This window comes from Streptopelia decaocto (genome assembly GCF_964273445.1).
Source record: "Streptopelia decaocto genome assembly, chromosome: 1".
NCBI lineage: Eukaryota > Metazoa > Chordata > Aves > Columbiformes > Columbidae > Streptopelia > Streptopelia decaocto.
Genome location: NC_138663.1, coordinates 166871726 through 166896382, shown reverse-complemented (window position 1 = coordinate 166896382; position 24657 = coordinate 166871726). Strand labels below are relative to the sequence as shown.

General features: G+C 40.4%; 1 protein-coding gene across 1 annotated transcript; it reads right to left on the bottom strand.

The window, feature by feature from the left end:
* Nucleotides 1-818: 818 nt before the first annotated feature.
* Nucleotides 819-24260, bottom strand: OBI1 (ORC ubiquitin ligase 1). Its single transcript, XM_082051373.1, has 6 exons — nt 24070-24260; nt 18741-18876; nt 17796-17887; nt 15985-16233; nt 12572-12660; nt 819-3154 (listed from the first exon to the last, which is right to left on the bottom strand). The coding sequence occupies exons 1-6, from the start codon at nt 24139-24141 to the stop codon at nt 1660-1662; spliced, it is 2133 nt and encodes a 710-aa protein (XP_081907499.1). The 5' UTR covers nt 24142-24260; the 3' UTR covers nt 819-1659.
* Nucleotides 24261-24657: the final 397 nt, after the last annotated feature.

The following is a 24657-nucleotide window of genomic DNA, read 5'->3' as shown; positions in this document are numbered from 1 at the left end:
AATTCTGAAAAATATGTTAAAATTGAATTACTAGATTCTTCTGTGAAGATTAAAATTCAGGTGGTATACTGAAAGCAGTACACAGAAGAACAATGCCATCCTGTCTGTCCCGAGGAAATGGTCCTTGCCTTATATGGCTTGAATAATGACTTCTTGGTAAAGCTCTTTCTAAAAAAGAAAAGAATGACCAAACCAATTGCCTGGATGCATGTGCACATTACAATGTGTAGTTCTTGTTCAAACCACTTAGATGGCTTAACTTTACAAAAAGATGAGCCAGTGTGCTGAAATTTTCCAAGTGGCTTTCCCTTTTTTCAAAGGGATGGATATGGATTCATATCCAGCAGCATATGGATTTTTCATATCATAGGTATTGATGAAGCAAGGATGTCTGTTTGTAAGAAATGCCATCAGAGGCCTATATGGAAAGAAAACCCTGCATCTTACAATTAAATATGCCCTTAAAAAAAACCCTTAAACACAATAATGCAAAGAAACCAATTTTGCTCTGCTGCTTAATTAGGTCTCCTGCCTGTAGTAGGCCATCACATTATGTTGACCTATGCAATACTTTATGGAAGAGTCACCTCCAGAGAGGCTGAAAGCCATTTCCATCAACTGTATCGATGCTGACACTAGAATGGTAATATGTCTAACAAGGAGGAGGAAGGGAATCTTGATTTTTTTTTTTTTTTTTTTTTTTTTGGTGAATAAGCTCACATTTATGTTTTACAAAACTTACGATATTTTCCAAATTATTAAAAAAAAGTTTCCCCGTTATCTTTTTGTTAATTCAATATTTGAGGCAACATCAAGGATTACAGTGCTTATAACATGTTTTATTCAATTCACATAGAAAAGCATGCAGTATTAATGTAAAATGGTACAGTATTAATGTAAAATGTTCAGTGCACATTAGGTAAACAAGTCATTAGCATACAAACCCATTTTTATGGTCTACACAGGCATACTGAACACACTTAGAATAACAATGCTTTTTGGGAACTAAATTAAAAATTGTGCTTAACTTCAAAAAATACAAGCCATGTTTGTAGGAGAGATGTTTTCCAACCGAAGCGCTGCAATCCTGAAAAGAAAGAGGCTGCTACCTTACACCCACCTAAAACAAGAGTTTCAGTACAGTACAGTGCTATGAAACAGTCCAAGCAGCAACATTTCCTCTGGGAGGCAAGTTTTATGGCAAAATTGACAGTGTTTTATAGCAGTTTCATGAATCCATAGGATATATAGCCAGTAGCTGCCTTATGTGCACAAAATGTAATCTTCAGGAATGGGAAACATAACCTTTAAAACAAATTCTTAGATAAATGATTGATTTGACAAGGCCATTTAAAAGTGTTCTGTTCAAGGGAGCTATTAGCTGTGCTCAAAACTGGAACATCATGCAACCTGAAAACTTAAAGAAAACACCCAAACCCCCAAGACCGCCAAGTAAACAAAATGCCCAGATGAAAAAAAGAATCTGGAATGGTTCTTCCCTAGGAAAGAGCTTGTGATGGGCAAGGGAATGTTCAGTTTTCACATAGTCAAAAAAGACAGGATCAGATTGCATGGAAGTCATTAAAAATGAAGTTCACCTGTAAATATTACACATTTGCAGGTTGATGACTTAGAGTTACGTTTGATTTCCAAGCAGATTCAGTTCTTGGTGGTTTTCGATGGACTAGCACTGGAAAGGCTGCTTTGAATTTTCCTCTTGGTTGACTGACTGACATTTTTATTTTTCCTTTCAGCTATAAAGGAAGACACCCAAGGAGGATTAAGTTGATTGTGCAGGTCAGATGACATCTTCGAAAAGCAGGAACCAAACTTTTGCTCCTCATACGACCTTTGCGAGTTACCGAACAGTAAACTCTGGGAAAAGTCTCTATGAAATAAACAGTTTGGAGGTTTGATATCGCTAGCCACTACGTTTTGGCCTGTAAACAGCGGAAAGTGGTCATTTGTATCTAGCTCAGATGGGGAGAGGATGGAAAACGTAGCAGGTTTCCAGCCAGTTCTGTCAACTGCTGTCTCTGGGCACTTCATACTTGGTTCCTCATTCATCTCTTCCCGTTTCTTCTCGGTTTCATTCAGCAGCTTAGAGCACTCTGTTGACTTTGAAGAACTATCAAGATCGGAGGACTTGAAATTATAGCATGGACTCTTGCTGTTATCTGATTCGGACATCATTGAGTCCAATTCGGAAATTTTATCGAGGTAGGCAGCATCCATAGACGCCTCACTGGAGGTTCTTGTGCGATTCATTTCGGAAGAGCAGAGGGTATGCAACCTTTTAGGTAAGCAAGAACTTGTTTTATCACTGGACTTTGCTGACGTCTCATCTGACTGTCCAGCTACTGAATTTTGCTCTGATTCATCAAAATCTAAGTTCTCAGCAAAATTTGTTGGGCAGGTGCCCCAAAAACCTGATTTTCCTGTCGTAAAACAGGTTAGCTTCTTTTCACTACTACAGCTGCTTGTGCTGTGCTCTGCAGAATCTTTGCTGCCATCATCTGAAGTGTCACAAAACTCTTCAAACTTCAGTTTTCTCAGGAAGGCTGATGGTTTCCTCGCATTTTCTTTTCCATCAGGAGTGTTCAACTGAAGACGACTGAGAGACAGAAAAGGAGTGCATGGTGGTGGAAGATCATAAAGTTCTTCATCCTTGTAAGAGGTACATTCTTCAATTTTATTCCATTGCTCTTCCAAGCAGGCATCCATATTTGTAGTATTTTCATCCAGGAGAACCCCCTGACAGCCTGGAAATAGTTCTTTCTTTGGGGCACACTGGGTATTTGAACCATTTGAAGCATCTTGACTAGAAGAGCTTAAACAAGTTCCCCCACTTGTCAGCTGTTCAAGACTGTCAGGACTTTGACTGGTGGTCAAGGCTTTTTTCTCCTCAACTTGGATTTTCAAACATGTTGTATCTTCACTGCTCTCAGCTCCCTTAGCATCTGCAGAAAGCGCTCTCTCACTAACAGCACTCACTGTCTGGGTTCCTTCGCCTGCATTTTTCAGCTGTAAAAGCTGACATTCCATTTCTTCTATGTATTTATCACTTCTTTCCAGTGCCTTTTTTAGACGGTTCATTTCCCGTTCACTTTGTTCTACTTTGGACTGAAGTGCAGCTACTGTAAACCGAGCAAATCTGCAAGAAGTAAAGAAGAAAATATTAAGCTGGAAAAAGCCATTTCTGGGGTTTGCAAGCTCATTTCATGAAAGAACAAAGCTATTAAACATTGTGTTAATTTTAAAATAAAAGTCAAAATTTTTCTCTGCTAGTTGCGAAAAAAAAAAGACATCATATATAAGGTAAAGGTGGAGGTGAATACCTGAAAAGCCAAAATTAAACTATTAGTGGTACCATGGCAATAACAAGCAGATTACCCTTCCAGAGGCTGGTTCTATCAATTCAACTCAAATATGCATGAAGAATTATCCCCTAAAACAATGACAAAGATTTATGATAACATTTGAACAGCGGTCCACATCTTGAAATATTTACATTCAATCTTTTTCCTACAGTACAGCAGTGTTTTACAATACATTTCTTACACAATGTCACCTTGTCAAATATAAAATGCCAGTACGAAATTCAGAAATTGCAATAGTCCTTTGAGGTGGTTTAAATACTTATACAGACCGTTCCAATTATGTTCCCATTAGATATACAGCTTTTTCTCAGCCATTGCGAGGATGGTACTTCCACTTATTTCAGAGCTACTGGTTTGATTTTTTTTTTTCTTTTTTGAGCTTTACAGCCAGAACAATCTAATTTCTTCTTTGACTCCAATACAAAAAATCTGTCACTTGTGGTTTGTGAGAGTTGTATGTTCACAGGGCTTCCAGCTTGAGTACATTTTCAACTGCCAAGATACAGGCTTGCATTCCCCCCATCCTCCACCAGCTTTCAAGACTGACCTTCCCCAGAGGGCAGGTGAAGGTTTCAGCTATATGCCCTGACTAATTCTACCCTGTCACTGACAGGTGGGCACCTGGGAATTCCCTGCTCCATCCAAGGCTTTCAATTTACAGAAAGAAAAAAACAATTAAAGTTGCGGTATTATTGGGAAGGAGGGAAGGACCTGCAGCCACCCTACAACTCTGACACATCAGGGTTTATATCACAAAGAGCTGACAATTTTGTATGTGGGCTCACACTAACCTCCGCTTTCCATCTTGCAGCTCCATGTTACAGACCAAGTTTATATCCACTCTTCTAGCACAAACACTGCCTGGAATTTCCACCCTGTTTCTTTGTCTGTCTGTCCGTCCTTCAGCATCTTTCAGAGTCACAAGGAATTCTCATTCCATTTTCCCCATTCCACCCCCTCATCCCTTTGCAAAATGCTCCCGCTGCAACCCTTAGACCAGTGAGGTCTGAAGGTGCTATATCTGTGACTATGCTGGCAAAATATCCATGAATCTATGCATGTATTTCCAGCAAAGTACTGAACTGTATTTTGTTTCTTCTGTTCCTGAGCTCAAAGCAATAGAAAACTGCTCTATGCTGACAACTGCAATACAGTTAAGTGGGTAGTCAGGGAAAGGAATAAGTGGTATCACAAGCCCCAAACGAATTGGGCACGAGTGACCAGATCTACTGATGTATTTCAATGATGTTCAACTGCTTTGCATATTTAAAGGTCTTTCGACATTTTGGCGCAGATAGTTCAGTGGTGGTGAAGATTCAGACAATAGTCTAGATGATTTCTTTCACAGAACTGCTACTAGACCACTTTTAAAATCAGATCAGCCTAAGCTCCACACGGTTTTGGTGTGTGCCACTCATTGTGTTTTAGAAACAAAATGGCAAGGTTGTAGTTTTATATTTAGAATAGGAGTGTTCACTTAGTAAGATTTTTTTTCCCTAAAAGGAGCTGGCTGGATTGGAATTCTCTCGAGGCAAGGACCACTCCCGCCTCACCTCTACCCAATTATCTTTGTCTTCCTAAGATGAAGACAGACCATTTTTCATTTGCTTAATCTATGGGTAACAAGTTTTCTCAATTGTTTTTAGCAGTTTCACCATTTCTGGTTGCACACAAGAGGGAAATGAGAGAAAAGGTGCACAAGACTTCTTCCCCCCCACCCCGAAACTAGATAAAAGCAGGATCACAGACAGCTCAGGAATGTTTCAATTACATTTTCAGGTGAAGAAAGTTACAATGAAATAAGCATCCTTGCATACAACACATTTTGGCTTATTCCCTCCTTTAGTAAAAGGAACTCAGATTTTTGGCTTAAAATACTGAAGGAGCCACTGTAGCACAGCAGGGGCCAAACAAGACCCTTCCTGCTCCCCAGGGTGATCCAAAAGTATTTATTGTGCCTTTCTCTAACAGACCTGTTCACACAGCCTTACAAGAGCAAACCCTACACTGCTTAATAAAGGATATAAAAATGATGCAAAAAATACAATTTAGCTTAACAGCCAAGTGAGAGATGGAGAAAAATTATTATTTAAAATAAGCAAGATTTTCTGGGGTCTGCTGTAACAGACATTTTGACATAAAAATTAAACATGTTTACATTTATATGCATACCTGGCAATTCCTTTTTAATGGAAGAATGGTGTAATATGTTTATTTAATGCAAATAGCATTAGTGACAGCCTGAGATTTGCTTATGAGGAAGTAGCACTGTATTCTCGAGTGCAACTTTTATAACAAGTGTCCTTAGGTTAAAAAAAAATACAGTATGTTGTTCAAAGCCAAACAGCATCACTAATATGTTAATTGTTGTAGAGGGATGTGGTTGGGAATTTTGGCTTTTAGAAATGCAGCATCTGACATGCTGCCTACAAACAGCTATGTCTGCAGTTAAGCACCACAACTGCAGTTGCTTTTTGTTCCTGCTTTGAGACTTTATTTCCCAAATTTTCAAGGATATGGATTTTTAAGACAGTCATATTACAATGTGCATATTGAAACCAATTACTCCAGACCAGACGATGACATAAGTGTTTCAGTCACTGATCTGGCAAGTCAGCAGGTAGTTTAAAAGACATGCATATTTTGGTTAAAGAAGTCACAACACTCTCCATCTCCCCAAACCAAATCAGTCTCTTAAGAGATATCCTCTACTTTTCCCTTCAGATGTACAGTGGGTTGTGCCATAGTAAAAAATGATGGTCTGATGATGATGATAATTATAATAATAATAATAAAACGCAGTACAGTTATAAGAAAATAAAGTTTTGTCCGACACTCCAGATAAATTATTTTTCCTGATGTATTTGAACCATTTCATACTTGGTAACAAATGGATACATTCTTCAGTAGAAGTTAAGGTATGCAGTATACATGTGGTAAAGAGCATTTTTTTGTATCCTCATGCATGGACAAAGTCTCTTCAGTGTTGGGGTCTTGTTCTTTAGTTGTATCACTTAAATTTTGAGTTTGCATCCCACTGCATTTGTTTCAAGTACATCCCCTCTATAGAAAACTGAAAGCCCAGAGAAACCATTGGTCACTCAAAGTGAACAGAAAGCTGTCTCAGGTGGGATTTGGATCCTTCAAGTGACATTTTCGATGGTCTTTTACATGACTGCTGGCCTCCAGCTGTCACTCTGGAAGGATACAGGTCTCCTCTAGGTCCTGTATTACAGCTGCCAGCCCCAGGTAGGTGTACTGGATAAGTTATAGTGTCTGAGGTGACACCAGATGTCTTGATGAGCACTTGAACCTCATATTTCAGGATCATTCCTCAGAGTCCTTCTTCTTGTCCTACCATTATTCTAACTTGACACCAATCAGAAAGCTGCAGTCACCTCTCAGCTACAGTGAGCCAGAAGAACTAATGTTATAGACACCACATTTGAGTGACCCTCTTTCATATTATTCCACAACTGCTCCCTCAGTCACATTCAAGTACTCCTGAAGTTGTCCATTTAGAAACTGCCTGGGAAGTTTAATAATCTCTTATCCACGATAAATTTCTTCAGTGGTTTCTTCTATTATTCAGGGTTTTATTTTCACACATTGGTGACCACCAACTGTAGTAAGTCTGTCTAGTTGAGCCCTTAACTCATGTCAATGCAGTTTAAAACCACACAACCTCATACAAACATTCCTCTTTTTGGATAGTAAGCAGCTGCAACAAACAGTTTTCCTGTATAACCATTTACAGAAGAGTGGGGCTGCAAAGATGCCACAGAAGATGACACTCCAGTTCTAATCACCTGAAGGCCCAGACTGGTGACTGCCCTGTGGCTCGGATACACAAGCATGATCCATTCTCCAAAAGAGACAGATGGTGAGAAGTGGGAAATGACAATGCACAGTCAGAGCTTGTCACAGTTCGAGATGAGGGCAACGCCAGGGTGCACAAGCAAACGCAGTCTTGTCATTTAGATTCATATTTTCATAAGGGTTTTGCACTTAGATGGGAAGAAATAGGTAGGAAATCCAAGAACAAAATAGCTGAAAGCCTTACTAGTTTCTACAGCCCTTCTGTGATACCATGTACCAGATGCAGTTGGATGAGAAAGAATTCTGCGATCATTCTCGACATCAACAATGAAAGGTGATCTGCAGTAACATATTGGCAATATCCCAGGTTATATACAATTGCCTTAGAAGTGCATCATATTTGCATAGAGACATTTAAGAATTAAAAACAGTTATTGTCAGATTTAGGCTTTTTTCTAGCAAGCAAGCACAAAAGAAAAAAAGTCAAGAGAGATACCTCAAGCATGGTGCTCTACAAAGGAGAAAAAAAAATTTAAAAAAATCAATAATGGAATTTGGTTCCAATTAGAAAAAGTCCTGGGTATAGCCTACTACTTCTTTCCATTCTGCAGACCAGGCTGGCTGACAGAAGAAAGAGTATAATGGCTCCTTGAAGGTAGTAGATTGCTATTGCTGATTTTCTAAGCTTATAAAAGAACAAGTTATTTTCAACACAAACAAATACCGAGCAGTAAATCCCCTCCATTGCGCAGTTCCCATAGTAAAAAGCAATCCGAAGACGCATGCCCTTCCTCCTGAAATCTCTCCTGAGTATCAAAAAAATCCACTTCCTTCACATCACATGAGTAAGGCAGAGCTTTACTGTTTTTTGGATGATGGCAGAGCAGCAGGATTTGAAAAGAAGAACAGCCAAGGTACATTCTTTGAAAAGAGCTTCTCCTTTCACTTAGGGAATTGGGTGAGTTCAGACAAATGTGCAAAGACTCTCCAAGCATTTTAACATCTTTTAGTGAAGCAGCACTGGTCTTCCAGATAGGAAAGCCAGATTATACCTGAGGTTGGTAAACAGCATAAGCCAGAAAGGATTACATCAGAATTACTATGAAAAAAACACTGGAAAACCCACAACCAAGCAGCAAGATCTGAATGCCCTTAGCCATCTGCTTAAGGTTTAGATCTTCATGCCTAGAGCAGGTGCTTCCTCAGGGTTTAATGCAACGACTCAAGAACTCAGAGTTGTTTTGAAGGCTACTAAATAGCATTTTCCTCTTATTCTAAGGCAGGTGGTCTTGGAAGGTGGTGACTCTTCTGCGACAGCAAGTTTGTGGGGAGGTGAGACAGCAGCCCAGTTTTCCATCAATGAAGACAGCAGCATTCCTGATCTGCACCCTGGACACAGGTTACTAGATGCCCATTTGTAGGTTCAGTGAAATGTAGACTGAATTAAACAGTCTGGCATGAGTGGAAATATTTGAGTTAGATAAAAAGTCAGTGTAGTACAGAATGACCTAAAAAGTCAACAGTCTTAGATTTCAGTGTGCAGGTACCTGAAATCACAAATCTAGACTAAATCGAAAGAGTAAAACTGGAGAGAGGGGAAAAAAAGCCCCAAAACAACAACAATAAAACAACTCACAAAACCAGAGAAACGAGAGAACGCAACAATTTTCTGCATGTTACAGATAGTTTTTCAGACTGGGATTTTAACTGGCAGAAGAAATTAAATATTTAGAGAGAAGACTCCTAGGAAGCCTAGAAGTCTGGTTCAAGCTAATTTAAATCTAACCATTCATAAAATACACGATACCCTGGAGTAGATGGACTTGCTAGTTATTTTCCTTCAGGTAAAAAGCAAACATCCCTTTGCCAAAAATGCTTTTAGATCCATTGTGCCTTGCCAATAGATCTAACAGTTTTCCATTTTAAGTAGAGCTGGAAGTAATAGAGGCTTTACCATCCCACAAAACTGAAGTTTTAGAAGTTTGCCTGTTCTGTATCAAAAATGGAAGTGACTGAACATTTCTGAGGAGAAAGAGCAAACAAAGAGCAAGCAACAATCACCACTCAGTCTGATTTGCCCAAGACCTAACACAGGTCTGCTAAGAACCAGAGCAAGAAACCTTTATTTGCTTTTCAGACCTATGTCCCAACTATATGATGGTACGGTATTCTGGTAAAGGTCTATCCTAAAAAATGTTTAATGAAAAAAAAAAAAATCTAGTCAATGAGCATCATCAATTAAAAAATGGTGTAAAAATCCCTGACATGGCTGCAACGTCAATTTTATTGACAAAAATTACATTTTTCAGCAAGTTTTAATGGATATGAACAAAGAAAAAACAACTCAAAACTATGATAAAAGGAAAGTTTTTCTATTGACCACCAAAGAAGGCTAATTATATTTTTCCTGTGATGTCAGAGGTAGAATTTGTGTTACAAAGGGATCATTCACCTGCCGTCATGCTTCCTTTGCTATAAAGCTAAGCCTACTGAAATAACTTAAGTTGTCATATTTAGCTCCATTGTCATTATGCACAAAATCAAATACATTTGGGATGAGGGGACTGAATACTGACAAACCCTTTCAAAAATAATTTGATATAAGTTTTAGTTAGTTACCTAGCCAGTTGTTTAAGTATGAATCCATACCTGACAATCTGAAGCTCAGAAATATATGACAAATGAAACAATGGTGGTGACACTGAATTATGAAGATCCAGTCCAGTAGCCATTTTAAACTGCACTAGAGCCATTCAGAAACTTAAAAAAAAAAAAAAATCACTTCCTGAATAATTCCGAATAAAGTACACTGAAACAACTACACTGGCAAACCAGTGTACCTGCACAGAAAAGTTTAATCATAGTGACACTGTCAGGCTCTGATGCTTATGGCTTCAAGTCTGATTTCCTAAGCAAGGTAAGAACACAGGTACTGCAAGCCCTGTTCAGTGTGTGAAGCCTAGTTGAAAGACCTTTTAGATATTATTGAAGTTTTCCATCAGAACTGGAAGAACATTTAAAAAAAATGTCTTGATGTTAATTCTGGTCTAGGTATTGATCAGACTAATGACTGTAAGGGTGAAAGTTAATTTATAAAATCTGCTAACAACACTAAGACAGGAGAGACTTCTTATTACTCTGAAGGATGTGACTGGAATTCAAAATTGTTTTAATTTTGACATGCATCAAAACACCAACCTGAAGAAAACAAATAAATGGGTGAAGTCCCACACTTTGGAAGGGAGCATTAGCAGAACAAATGCAAAATGAGGTAGGAAGGTAACTTTCTAAGTGGCTATTTAGCAGAATTGGTACTGACTATTCAAGCTAGAAGTGCCAGGTAAAAGGAAGCAACAAAAAGCATACCGCAATGTATCAATATAAGATATTGTAGCAAGACACAAGACAGTTTTTCTGCTCTACTTAGTGCTACTGAGGCTTCATTTGGAATTTAATAGCCAGTTCTAAGCCTTATTGCTTTAGAAAACCATAGACACTGGACAGCCCTGAAAGTACAGCAAAACCAAATAAATCAGAAGTTTACTTTTTCTCTTAAGTCACAGTTACCTAGAAGAATTGCACAAATTCGTTCTAGAAAACATGACTAGGAGTGAATGGGTACAGGTAGGGTGAATCAAAATTGCTAAATCTAAGGTGTGGGTTTCTTCCAGGACAAATTTTCCCTTGCATATACTTAAATTCTCATAGTACACCACTGGGCTCAAAATAAAACCAAAGCTGAAGATAGCAGAGGCAGGGTACAGACACGTAACTGCCTGCATCCCTGAAGTGTCTGAACTATTCCTGGCCCAGTTTAAGTCTGATTCAATTCATGTGCTTGATTCCTATGCACAGTTCTAGAGTTAGCAAGGGCCAATGATCATTCCCAATAGGGAGGTAGTATGTGACTGACTCTTCTGGAGACTAAAAAAAACCCCAAACATTTAATAGTAGGGACACAGACAGGCCAATATAGCTGGCATCTGGGTTCTAAAATAGAGCCTGACACTGTCCTATTTCTAATAACATTTGGCTGTATCTGTACTTCTAAAGCACACTGGCAAAAGATGAGAAAACAATCAGCTCACAACAAAGATTAGTTCTTCACACACCCCTCTGATATCTAATTTTTCTGACCAACAAGATGGTAAAGCATGTGCAAGCTGGAAGAAATGGAAATTCTCTCCATGGGGGAGTTTACCTGAGCTCAGTAAAGTAAAATCAAGTAAGATGATCTTGTCTTTTCCATCTCTTCTTTTCTAGGACTCATTTATTTACATCTATTTACTTTTCAAGTTTGCCATACTTGCCAACTCACTCTTGAATGTTATGGGAAAAGATATTCCACGCCATTAAAGCCCTCTCCATTGCCAAGACTTTAAACAGGGCTCTATCTCCCTTATTAGGGGACTTTAGGGCAGAATGTACTTTTACGCATTTAATGGCATAGCACAAGATCATGCATCTTCTTTCCTGCGGTCTTGAACCACAAGAAGTCTGGCAAGCAAGCTCTCTAAAAGGATGAATTTCATCTTCCAGTAAGTGAGCTGTGAAGAAGAACAAAATCCAGAGAGGTCTCACCACACGTTACACAGGTACCCCTCAACCCCCTTCCTTAAAGCACTGTATAAAGTCAATGCTGCTCTTAGCTTTCTAAGTTTTAAACCAATGAGAGAAAAAAGGTAGTAAACTGATGAAAGAAAGGAACACAACTTTAAAAATATGAACATGTTGCTTCACAAAGTACTTCCAAGGAGAGGTACTTTAGCACAAGCTGTAATCAGTATGGCAAAGTTTCTGCTTTCTGAGGTCACCGTCACTGATGTTTTAACTGGTTAAAACAGAGTATTAAACACAGGTGTCAGTTCTTGGAATGATGTTCTCATGCTGCAGAAGCTCAATTCTACATATCTTGCCCAGTCACAAAGCTATCAGGGACTTTCACTGAATAAGGAGCCTAAGTCCACAGAACAAACCCTGAAGGCAGCAAAAGGAAGAACAAAACAAATACAACCAATCAGAACCTCTGTACTCAGTAACCAACGTTCTACTTTTACTGTATACCAGATTTAAAAGTTTCCCAATAACAAAACTAAATTAACTGTAAAATTCAACTAATAAATCCAGTCCTTCAATACTGGCCAGATAATGCAAGGAATGGCACTTGTAGTCACGTCGTATTTCTTCACTGTAGACTTGCTGCTATTCTGCAAGTTGCATTTGTCACCCAAGTCTACAAGGATAAAAATTCCAAAGTCTACCTGGAGACACATACGCAACACCATGTACACCATCACAGATTTAGGTTAAAGTCCTACAACAGTTAAACAGTCCATAAATAAAATATGGTAGCTCTTAAAATATTCACATACTTTTGTGGTGATCTACTATCAACTTCAGCTTTTAGTCGCAAATTCTCTCTTAAAAGGCTATTGTTCTCCATGCTCAGTTTCTTGTTTGCCTAAGGAAAAGAAAAGGAAAAAAAATAAGTATACAGTAAACCAGAAATGACTTCTAATATTTATAGGACAAGCTGTTTCTCCCTTTTAAAGAGACAGAACTAGAAATGTGAAGGCAGGAAATAGCCTTCAGACAGGGACACCACTTAAAAATCACCAAGGGAAATGGATTGCAAAACTGAATAGCGAACAGACATTTTTTATTTATATTCCCAAAATACATCACAAGTGTCCTATCTAGGGAAATAAGCACAGCTATGTTAGTTAGTACAGAAAGTCATTAAGGAGATGTACTAATGGCAATTCCATGTTTTTTTTTTTCCACATGACTAAATATGTTAAGTACATTAACATTACAATGTGCAGGTATCAGCAAAACTAATGTCGAACAGCTTCCTCCATTCCAAATTAGAGTAAGATTACTTTGGGTTTTTTTGGCTTGTTGTTTTTAAAGCATAGTTATCCTATGGATGCAAATCCATTACGACAAGCTATTTGCAGTCTTTCTTCACTTTCTTCCAGGATGTTGTGATTAAGACTCCTGATTCACAACCCTGCTTACTCCTTGAATTGAGGTCAATTCCTTCTTCTCAGTTCAGCAGACACCCTTGTTTACAAGATACTTCATATAAAAAGAAGTTTTCTTGCTGACGTGTTTCAGAACAATGAATGCTGCCGTCCTAACAAGTAGAAAATACTCTTTGCACTTCATAGCCTGCTCAATCTGCTGAAAACACCACCACCAGTCCGGAACTCGTAATTTGTAACCTCAATCAGATGACGCTTTCACTGAATAATATAAGTACGATCTAGAGTTAGATCTGAAGAAGGATCTATGCAACCAGGCTCAGGAGTGAAATGTACTTTTTCAGAAGCATCAAACAGTTCAAGAAAACTCTAAATGCTTATACAAATATCCCCAGCAAACTCTTCAGGTAAGGCTAGGACAGTGGAGGTATAGAGGGAATGGAGAAAAAAAAACCCCACAAAACAAAACACCAAACCAAACCAAACCAAACCAAACCAAACCAAACCAACAAAAAAACACCAAAACCCCTCAAAACCCCAAAAACACTGCCACCCCCACCAAACACCACAATATTCCTATGGGTAGAAAGAGTAAATAGACTTCTGATAAAGAATGAATGGGAAGGGTGAGCCCAGGGCTTGGGTGCCTGAGTGTCAACAATTTGGTATTTTAAAAATCAAAGTGCAAAAACTACCCTGAATGCAATGAACAAGAATGTAGGACACCTCTCTTTCAAAGGAGCATCAAACCATTGGACAACATGGCTGAGACCTTCCTCTCCTTACTGAGACACAAGCCTTCAGTCATACAATCAAATAGGAAATCCCATGAGTTGTGTAGAGTTGGTACACAGGGCATCTACCTGGCACACGACAAGGCAGAACTGAACCTCTTTGGTATCCTTCTTCCAGAGAGTGCTCTGCTCTCCAAGGGATTTCCACTTGCAGCACAAGGTCTAGACTGAGTTCAGGTAACCTCTTTATTAATGGTTGTACTTTGCCTAGTATTTCTAGGTGACTCCACTCAAAGCAATAATGCCTATTTTGGGAGTCTCTGCTCTAGGACATAAAATGATAAAGGTGTCTGCTATTTTGTGACTCACTGTGGTTTGAAAAAGAAAATGATGGCAACCACATTTTCTGAGGGACGCTGTGTCACTGGGAAGTGATGGGTGGTTGAAGCTCCTGGGTCAGATACTGTAGGGGATAAGAAGGTTTCTGGTTCCAGATTGAGTGCCTGTGGGAATGAGGTCTTGCTGTGCAGACTGAGCAAAACAGGGTCTAAAAAAAGAGCCAAGTAACTTTAGGTACTCCTGAAATTGAGCAGCTGTTGAACAGGGAACAGATGGGAAGAGAACGTTGGACTCTGTAATCTTAAAGGTCTTTTCCAACCTAAATGACTCTATGATCACAGTTTAAGACTTGGTTCCGACAACCCACCTAAACCTCTATTCATATCTAACCCTTAACCAAGGGTTAGAGAGACTCCTAACTCAGAGACTCCGTAAACTTAAAACCCTTTTCTTGCTAAGGCTGAAGCTATACTGACATAAAACCCAAACACACCCCTCCCTCAATCCATGCTATATTCTTCTTTTTACTTACCTAAAGAAAGAGTTAAAAATCTTAGCCACCACAAAAAAAAGAAAAAAAAAAAGGCAGTACAGCTTAACTTTATGTAAAAAATACAAAAAAATTAGGCAGACAAGAACTCCTTGCTGTCAATCCATTTTTGCCAACTAAAAGTGCAGAAGATGTGTCCCCATCTGTAAAGCTGAAGTCTGAGTCTAGCTAAGCTACTGAAAAAGCTAATTTTGGAAAATCAGTTTATACCTTTTAGCATTTATCACACAGGCCATTCAGGGGCAGAATTTGCTTTAGACTACACAGAGGCAAATCTAGAAGTGTTCCATTAACAACAACAGAATGGCAGAACAGTATCATGTGGACCTCTGAGTCTGTAGCACAGGAAAAGCATAAAAACTATTAATGCTTACAAGGGAAAAAAATATGTCCTAAAGGACATAACTCTCAAGTTTTGCAGGAGGCAACCCAGGACAGTGAATGGAAGAAATAAAGCCAGCATTTGGAATACATGCAAAGTCCAGTACTTTCCACCTTGCCTTTCAAATTACTCTTCAAATTTAACTTTTCTTCCATGTTTCTTGTGCCCACAGGTAGATTTTGCAAGATATTTTATTTAGATCTATTTTCACATGACTATTTCTTGCATCCCTCCTTCTGCAGTATCAGGTTTTCTTTACTATTACATTCAAGATGTATAAAAAACCACAGGTCTCCAGTAAAGGATCCTCTGGTCATAAAATGCTGAAGCTTGTCTATTTTCGGTCAAAGGGTCAAGTTACTCTGTCTCAGCAAACTGCACCAAAAATATTGGCTAGCAAGGAGGGCAATAGTGCAAAATCTGCCTCAGCCTACTCTACTGTGTTTGGCCACCGAATGTTGTAAAATAGATATATTATATAGATTATTGCAACCCTGAAAAATCTGGTCATCAATACTGGTGACAAGTGCTACTATAATCCAATTACCCAGTCATAGAGTGACAGAGGAGTTGAAGAGGAATCACATACAAGACCCACTAGAACAAGCAATAACATTTGACACTTGCAAAGGCTGTATGGAAATACTATGATACACCAACAGTCAGTGGAATTCAATTCTTTCCTCTTTCTTCTGGATCTATGAAGTACCCAGAGGTCATGCTAGCTCTTACTCCCACCTAACTAACATGAAACGGTTACACTATGAGATAGCTGAAGAAATGCATTTATTACCTCCTTTAATTTTTCCACATTATCCATTACTTTTTCATACATATCATTGGCAGCTTTCAGCTTTTTGCTCCATTCCTCTGTGGTTTCTGGGCCACTGGTACCTGCTTCATGTGCTGACTGGCTAGCTTCCTCATTTTGGCAAGACAAAGCTGATGCCGCAGGATCCAGAAGAGACTTCAGTTGGGTCTGTAAACTGAGATTTTTACCTCTCAGGTCTTCCACTTCATTTTGCAGGGATTCTATTTCATCCTAAAGGTGTCAGAAATTCACAGGGATTAAGAAAATGCGTGAGATTAATTAAATAATACTGGCAACTTCCCACAGCACTTGAGAAACACGGGTTCTCTAGCAAGTCCAGATGCATGCCCTCCCTTACACATATATCTAAGTATGCTTATGTATTGTGCTCTAGGCAGGATTTTAATCAACTTGCACACTCAAGCACAGTAGAAGGTTTCAGTAAAGGGAATCCCTTGACTACACAAAGGACCCTGAACAAACTGGCGGGCAGAACAAAAGCTTCAAAGCATTCAGCAACATGAATCTATTATTAGGGCACTCTGTGGGAGGATTTCCTGTATCAAGAGTGTTCTTAAGGTCGTTCTCTGCTGACTCATTTGCTGTTATTTGAAAATGTTTCTCTCATATCATTCTGAAACATCACATGCTCAGATGCTGAAAGTCTCAAGATTCAAAACAGACAGAACACTGCCTGGAAGAGGCTGCTCTGGCTACACAAAGTAGCAACATCTTAGGAAAGACTCAAAATGCAAAGAACAAAGCTCTTAGCTGTATCGGTCTGAAGCCACAGAGAAGCAAAAAACCTTCAAAAGCCTGTTGTTAAAGGGATAAAAGAAATAATTTATCCTGAAAACATGTATTCTACACTGCTCGACAACTTCAGTACTTGAGTTGCTCAAGGTCAGGTTACTGAAGGAGGCACATATATGGCATTTAGTTTTTTGAAGAGATTTATGTCACTCTATGCGTATCTGTGTGATTTTGGAGCTGATTCAATAAAAAGGCAGGGAACCTCCTTTTCCTGACGCCTTCTTCTGTAGAGGATGAAAGAAGCTGAACTACAGGCAAGCTTGTCACAAAAGACAGCCCTTACTTCCCCAGTGTTAAGGATATATCCAGTGTCCGTTTCCTTTCTCTCATTCTCCTCCCTGAGGCAGGCTTCCTTGCAAAATATGTGATGTCTTCACACTGCTGCTACTAAGGGAATGACAGCTGAGAACACAAACTAAGCATATTCCTTATAACACCTTTTCACCTTGTTCCTAAGAGAACATTTTTCCAGCAGGAGAGACAAACTTCTAAGTATTCACTCACTTTCAGAAAACAATAAAGCAACCATGATAAAACTTAACCTATGCCAGAAGGTTACAGTGGGCAATATTCTTTAAGAAGGAATTTAGTCTCCCTGAGCTACAGGAAACTAAAATGTTTGCATTTGTATCAAAGACAAAACAAAAAGGCCACAACACTCAATATGCATAAAGCAAACCCTCCCACACCACCTGGGGGTGGAATTCCCACAAAACTCTAGAATTGACTGTACTTGGCTGCCTGTAGCATAGAAAGAATATCACCGCGACTTCAGCAGGACCACTTCAAGCATCAGCAAACGCTGTCTCACAACCTTAGCCAGAAAGTGGGATTTTGACACAGTTGAGTTTCATGTAGATCCAGTATAAACATTTACTCAAACTAAAAACCCATGGGACTCAAAGCAAAAGGACAGTTGTATGCAGGAATTTAACAGCTGCGGTCCATCTGGAAAGTCACAACACTGCCCATGTCCTTACCTCATATTCTTTGTGGAGCAATTCAAGCCTTGTTTTACGTAGGTGTTTTCTGACTGTCGGACTAAATACAGGATCACTTTCGCTTGTTCCTCCTGAAGCAGCACAGGATGAAAAGAAACACTAATATTGTTTCTTTTTCAGTCAATTAAATACGAGTAATCCACCTCATAGAGCTGTTCATATTATCAACCACAAATACAGCTAATGTTGGATCAGTCTGCTACCATGGGAGATTTAAAGTCCTTCAATTGTCAGAACAGGTTAAACAGGACTATCTATTAGTGATGTTTAGAAGTCAAAGTCCTGCCTTACAGCAGGAAGAAAACTTTTGAATTTTTGAACTTAATATTTTCCTTGGCAGGATCCTATTTTATTAAAATTTATGTCAAATAAAGATTGCAGTATTTCCTAGCTCTGGGGAAGTTCAGATCCTCATTCAAGTGTTTTAACTTTGTCTTATTTCTGTGCTAAGAGACATTTTCTTAAAAATAAAGCAAAAAGAAGGAAATGGTGAACACAACAACAAAAAACCCACAAGAAAAAAAGACCATATAATCATGTGAGATTCTGGATTTAAATACATTATTTCTCAGCTAAATGCCATACTCTTAAGTCAACAGGTTGCAATGCAAAGGCAGAGTACTTCAAGTAAGATGCATTTTTTCCAGTTAAAGGCAGCATCCAACAAAGATTTAAAAACCAATCATTGGAGCTCCAGGGTACTTGCTGCTTTTGAATAATCTAGCCATTGACAGACATATCATCTTTGGAATTTTTATCTTGTAAGCTATTATGTATGCTTCCAGAAAGATTTAAAGTCAGACCTTCTTTAGACATTGGTAAAAAAACACAGAAGAAAAAATATCCAGGTATCTTTGGACTCAAAAGAATCTCCTCCAGCGGTAAATACCAGAAAGTTATCTCAAAGCCTAAAGTTGTCCTTACCTATAATTTCCTTGCAAGGATTTTCAGGTGTGATGGGAATCCTGCAAGCTGGGCACTGATTATTGTTCTTCAGCCACACTTCAATACAAATGGAACAGAAGACATGGTTGTTGACACAGATGACCGGGTGTCGGACCTTTTAGTATTAAGAGGAAAAAAAGAAAAGAAAAAAAAACCCAGAAAGACACTATGAATCCTGTAGAACATTTTCAGGTAATAGAATATGAAAATACACCACTCCACCTCTTAGTGCAAGTCTAGTCCTGCGGAAAAGAGATACTTTTGTTTCACAGGGCTAGCTAGGAGTGAACTCCTGACTGAAAACACCAAACTTCCCTATTATTGTAAGCACCAAAGCTGTAACTATTTTTGCAAAACTAAGGTACTTGATTCCAAGAGCTCATTAACACACAGTGTGGCAGCACCCTTCATTTGCTCCACAACCTCTAAGAACTGCAGCCAACCACTCCAGTGAAATGCATTTGCCTCCCTAAGTGGAAGGAGATGAAAAGACACACATTAACTGATTTCTGAAAGTGAGGGAATGAGGGATTAGCTCCTGGCAACAACCAACACTTCCCCTTGGAAGAGGTGTCACTGAAATGGATAGTGTTACAGATTAAGTCCAGCCTGCACATCACCACCTTCATGGAAACCAGCTTTAAAAAGGATAAGAGCCAAAACCACAGAGCAGAAACATGACCCAGCAATCACTAATTCAAGCCTCCTGCTAGATATGCATTGCTACTAAATAAGTCATTACCCAAGAATGGGGCAGCTAACTGAAGGATTAAATATTCCAATCAGACACAGATCCTTTCAAGAAGCTTTCCCTCCCCTTCCAAAACAGCTAGGTAAACAAACTTTTAGAAAATATTCATGACAATACATTATTCTTGTCATTTAACTGTAAGCCCTCTTTGAAAGTACATATGCATGGAGGAATCAAATATGATATGGAAGAAAGAGACTTTCCCCTGTATCTATACCTTACTACAGCTTCTGTTATGGTTTACTGTAATACACACTCTCAAATCTTAACAGTACTATCCGTGTTAGGGGACTTAAAAATAATAATTTCGTTTTCCTTCACCACTATCTTTGGCCAAGAAATGTGTTTTGAGACACAGAAGTAGCAGTATCTATTACTTTAGAGTCTACTGTGTTGCACTTAAAACCCAAGCTTAAAATAATTCTTTCAACTTGAAAAGAAGTCCTCATCATCCCCAAGATCTTCCTCTTCTATTTTATTAGTAAAATAGTGAAATTAAAAAGGAAAAATGAAATGCTGGCAGGGAGAAACGAGCAACTGGAAAGGACAGCCAAAAATCACTTTGGAAAAGAGATTAGATGTGTCCTGTAGTGAACATACCCAAACAATCAGTGTTGCACAAGCTAAAAACCAAGTGTTTTACCACTGAAATACAGATGAATCTAAATTAAGGCTCAGATCTATCAGCTGCTTCTCCAATTTACTGTCTGTGCCTCTGTCACATTACAGGATTCACAGTATCTTTAAAACCTCCAATATGACAGTCCTGGGAGGCAGAGGATTTATCTATACACAAATTCACTTTATTGAAGGTGTGAACAGAGAGACACTAAGCAATTTCTCCAAGTGTCTGCACGCTTTCAGCTCTAATTACGGAGTCTTTTTATTTTTTTTTGTGATTAATGCAAGCATTAGCACACCAATGCTTTGGCAATGTTTAAATATGACAATTTCAATTATTAAAAACAAACAAACAACTTGTTATTTACAACTTTTCTGTAGCACAAAAAGAGCTTTCTCCAGCTTTCCCACAGCAGCTAGAAGAAAAAAACAAAACAAAACCAAACAAAAAACCAAGTCTTTCTCTGGCCATACTTCTTTCTTTCTCAGAAGTAACCTGAGAATAGTTATATGGATCACAATACAGAGCAGAATAGCATGATATAATCCAAACAGGAAAGACATTTCAGGAGTGCAGGTCTCCCCCACAGGGAGCAAGAGACCCTCAGTTACCCCAAACCTGACATGGAAGTGCACTCCATATCTCCAGCAAAATAGTAAGTCACATTTATTACTCTCTGGGGTACAGTGCTTCTGATTTACACACCTTTCCAAGTTTCATTTCAGGGCTGAGGTTTACACTTTTGTTGGCTCAGGATCCACACAACAATAGCAGAAGCCACTATGGAAATGTGACACAATGGCTGGGGGTGCTGCTGCCCTTCACTGAGCCCCTGAGACACCAGCTGTGACAAGCACAGGGAGGTGGGCGATTGTGAGCTACTCATTACTAAAAAAAAGCATTTCACTTGAATTACAGCACAGTTTCAGTTCCTTAATCGACCATAATGTCTAGAAAGACTACAGCTTCTGTGGGAAGGCTTAATCAGCCAGGTGATTTTGAGCAATTTCCTAGTTACACCCCATACATAATGCAACTGCCATGCAGATCAAAATCAAATTCTGTATGCATCTATATCACTGTCATGGTTTAACTCTAACCAGCAACTAAGCCCCACACAGCCGCTCACTCCCTCCCTCCCAGTTGGATGAGGGAGAGAATCAGAAGGGTAAAAGTGTGAAAACTCATGGGTTGAGATAAATACAGTCTAATAAGTAAAGCAAAAGCCATGCACACAAGCAAAGCAAAACACGGAATTCATTCACTGCTCCCCATTGGTGTTCAGCCATCTCCAGGAAAGGGGGGCTCCATCACACCTAACAGTTACTTGGGAGGACAAACTCCCCCGCTCTGAACATCCCCTCTTTCCTTCTTCTTGCCCCAGCTTTTTATACGGAGTGGAACATCCCCTTGGTCAGTTGGGGTCAGCTATCCCACCTTCTAACTTTTTGTGCACCCCAAGCCTACTTATTGGTGGGGTGGCACGAGGAGCAGAAAAGGCCTTGACTCTGCGTAAGCACCGCTCAGCAATAGCTAAAACATCCTGGTGTTATCAATGCTGCTCCTAGCACAAATCTAAAACACAGGCCCATACTAGCTACTCTGAAGAAAACTAACTCTACCCCAGCCAAAACCAGCGCAGTCAGCTGAAGGCAATTCTGAACTTTCAAGCAGCATTAACAGAGCAGCAGGTGTGTGGAAAAGCAGGCACACCAATACCAGTGAATGAATTCCCAGACATCCTAGGGGGTTTCAACATACACAGCATCGTGTGCCCAAGCCCAAGCAAACTGTCAACACCAAAACCAACAGGAGGGACCTTCAAGTGATTCTAGGATGAGTAAACCTAACAGCCTGGTGCAGATGGCTTCTAATCTGCTCACTAATTATGAATACAAATATGTTATAAGATGGCCCAGACTGTGCTAAAAGAACATTCAGGTAACAAAAATGTATCTAAGCAACTGTGGTTATTTGCACATCTTGCCAATACACTTTACAACAATGTTCACACTAACAGAATGGGCTAACCTTCCCCTTCCCTTAAGCCTTCTGCTTCATTAAAAGCAAGTGGGTGACATTACTGAATGAGTTTCTCTTCAATACCTTTTTTATCCCATTACCATCATGCACACTGAATAGTTTCTATTTTGTAGTCAATACTTTGCAAATTTTGCAGAGCTATCAAGAGGTACACTCTGACTGTAGGGTGGGCCTTCTGCTCAATTTGAAGCCTATGCTACAAACCACAAGAGTATTAGAATATGTCAACCCTCCAGGACACTTTCTGCTCCCCTCAACACGACAGGACAAAACCGGAAAGATTTTCCATTGATTTACACTAAATAACTTTTTCTTCCTCTAATCTTACTCTTGAAAACAGGAGAGCTTCTTATGATGAAGTTTTTCGATGAAGTCCCAAGCTGGAGGCAGAAATATGTATTAGGAAAAAGGACAGCCTGAGCTGTCAACTTGGCAAAATTTATACAGCTTCATACATCTAACAAGGAGAACATTCAAATACCTTTATTACATATACCACCAGCAGATTCACCTATATAGTGTTAATATATTACCTCAGTGCAAGACACCAAGTAAGAAAAGTGAGTGTGGAAATCTCTTCCAGTACAAACTCAGGAACACCAACTCCTGACCAACTCCAGAAAAGAAGGGGAAGTATGGAACAGCATCTTGAAATAACACAGTGGCTTTACAACAAAGTAGCAGTGAATACCAAACAAATCTATGAAGTGTTTAATTAGAAATTCACTAGGATCAGATTCAAATAGCAAAGCCATCGTCAGCTTGATCTCACTCTCCCTTTCTTTTTCCAAGAGTATCCACTTCATATTACAGATGCAGTAAATCTGTATTCTTGTCCATTTTCCTTAAACAGATGAATAGAAAAGGAGAGGTAGCAGGACCACAGCCATGCAGTCTTGCTCATCTTCTACAGAAAAGCCAAGAAATAAGTAAATATGGTTACTAAACCAGAGAGCTGAGAAAAGGGAGATGCCTGACTATGTTCACTACCAGCGCCACACCTACTTTGTACTTCAAACACACCTATTCTTTTGTTATCACTCCAGCAGAGAAGGTCTTGGAGTAAAGGCCACATGAGACAGAAAGAAACTGGACAGCAAACGCCAGAGTACAAACATAAAAGGTTGTTTCTTCCCTTGTAATTACTGATGTGCATGAAGAGATTTGTTTTGTTTTGGAGAGCAAGGAAACAAAAGTAAAAGACCAGCGGGGAACGAGCAAAGAATTTGAAAAGCAATTAGTGGCAGCTATGAAATTAGCTCTGGGGCTTTCAGAGACCAAACTGTTTCCCGAGAGAGAAGAGAAAGGGACTGAGGAAGGGTCAGAAAGAAGAAACAGAAACTTTCTTCTCCAGACTGCTGCAGTTTTCCTCAATACTTCTCAAATCCACTCAGTTATTCATCCCCTCTTTGTTCCGCTTGTTCTCTACGGCGCAGCACCGCGCTCAATCAATCAATCAATCAATCAATCATTCACCTAAAACACTCCAGCTCCTGCAAATACCGGGAGAAGAAAAAAACCTCGAACCTTCACCCCGGGACCCACAAACCCACGGTTCGGCGCGGGGGCGACCGGTGCCTCGGGTCCCACCATCGCACCGCCGCCAACAAACCTCGCCCCGCAGCCGGGACCGGCCGCCCTAGGGACGGGATCGCCTTCTTCCCGAGACGAGGCCCCCCACCACCCCAGGAGAACCCCGCCCTAGAGAAAGCGACCACCAACCCCATATTCTTCCCAGCTTGAAGCCGCAGCTTATTTAAGGCGGTATGGTCAGGGTTGCGGCCACGGCGGAGCCCCCCGAGCAGCCGCCGGCCGGGCGGCCCAGCCTCCCCCGCCCACCCCGTACCCACCACCCGCGGAGACGGGGGGAAGGGCAGCGGCGGCGCCGTTACCTTCCCCAGGCAGATGTGGCAGGTGATGGGCAGCGTGAGGGACAACGTGACGCTCGGCCCGTGCTGCGCCATCGCGGCAAGCCCGCCAGCGCGGAAATCCCACGGGCGGTAACAGCGGCGGCGGCGGCAGCGGCCCCCGCCAAGCCCCGCTACGGCAAGCCGGCGAGGCCAAGCCGCCGCCCGGCGGAGGGGAGGCGGTGCGCGTTTTTGCGGCGCTCCCCTGGAGGGCGGGCGGGAGCCGCGGCCCCCTCACGGATCTGCCCGCTGCACCCCACCTCAAAAGGCCCGGCCTGGGGGCAGGCGGGGGTTCCGCTGGGGCAAGGCCAGGCCACGCCGGCCCGCGGCCCCGAGGGGGTGGGCCGCGGAGTTTCTGGCCTACGGGCGGCCTTTTTGAGGGAAGCACAGCGCTGTGGGGAGCGCTTGGTGAAGGGCCCTTGCAGAAGGAGGCCGATGTGGTTACCAGGGCTTGCTTTTCCCCTTATAAACCCATTGCTCCCTCACGTTTCATTGCAGTGAATCACATCCTGGAGTGTATTAGAAGGGGAGTGGTTAGTAGATCGAGAGAGGTTCTCCTCCCCCTCTACTCTG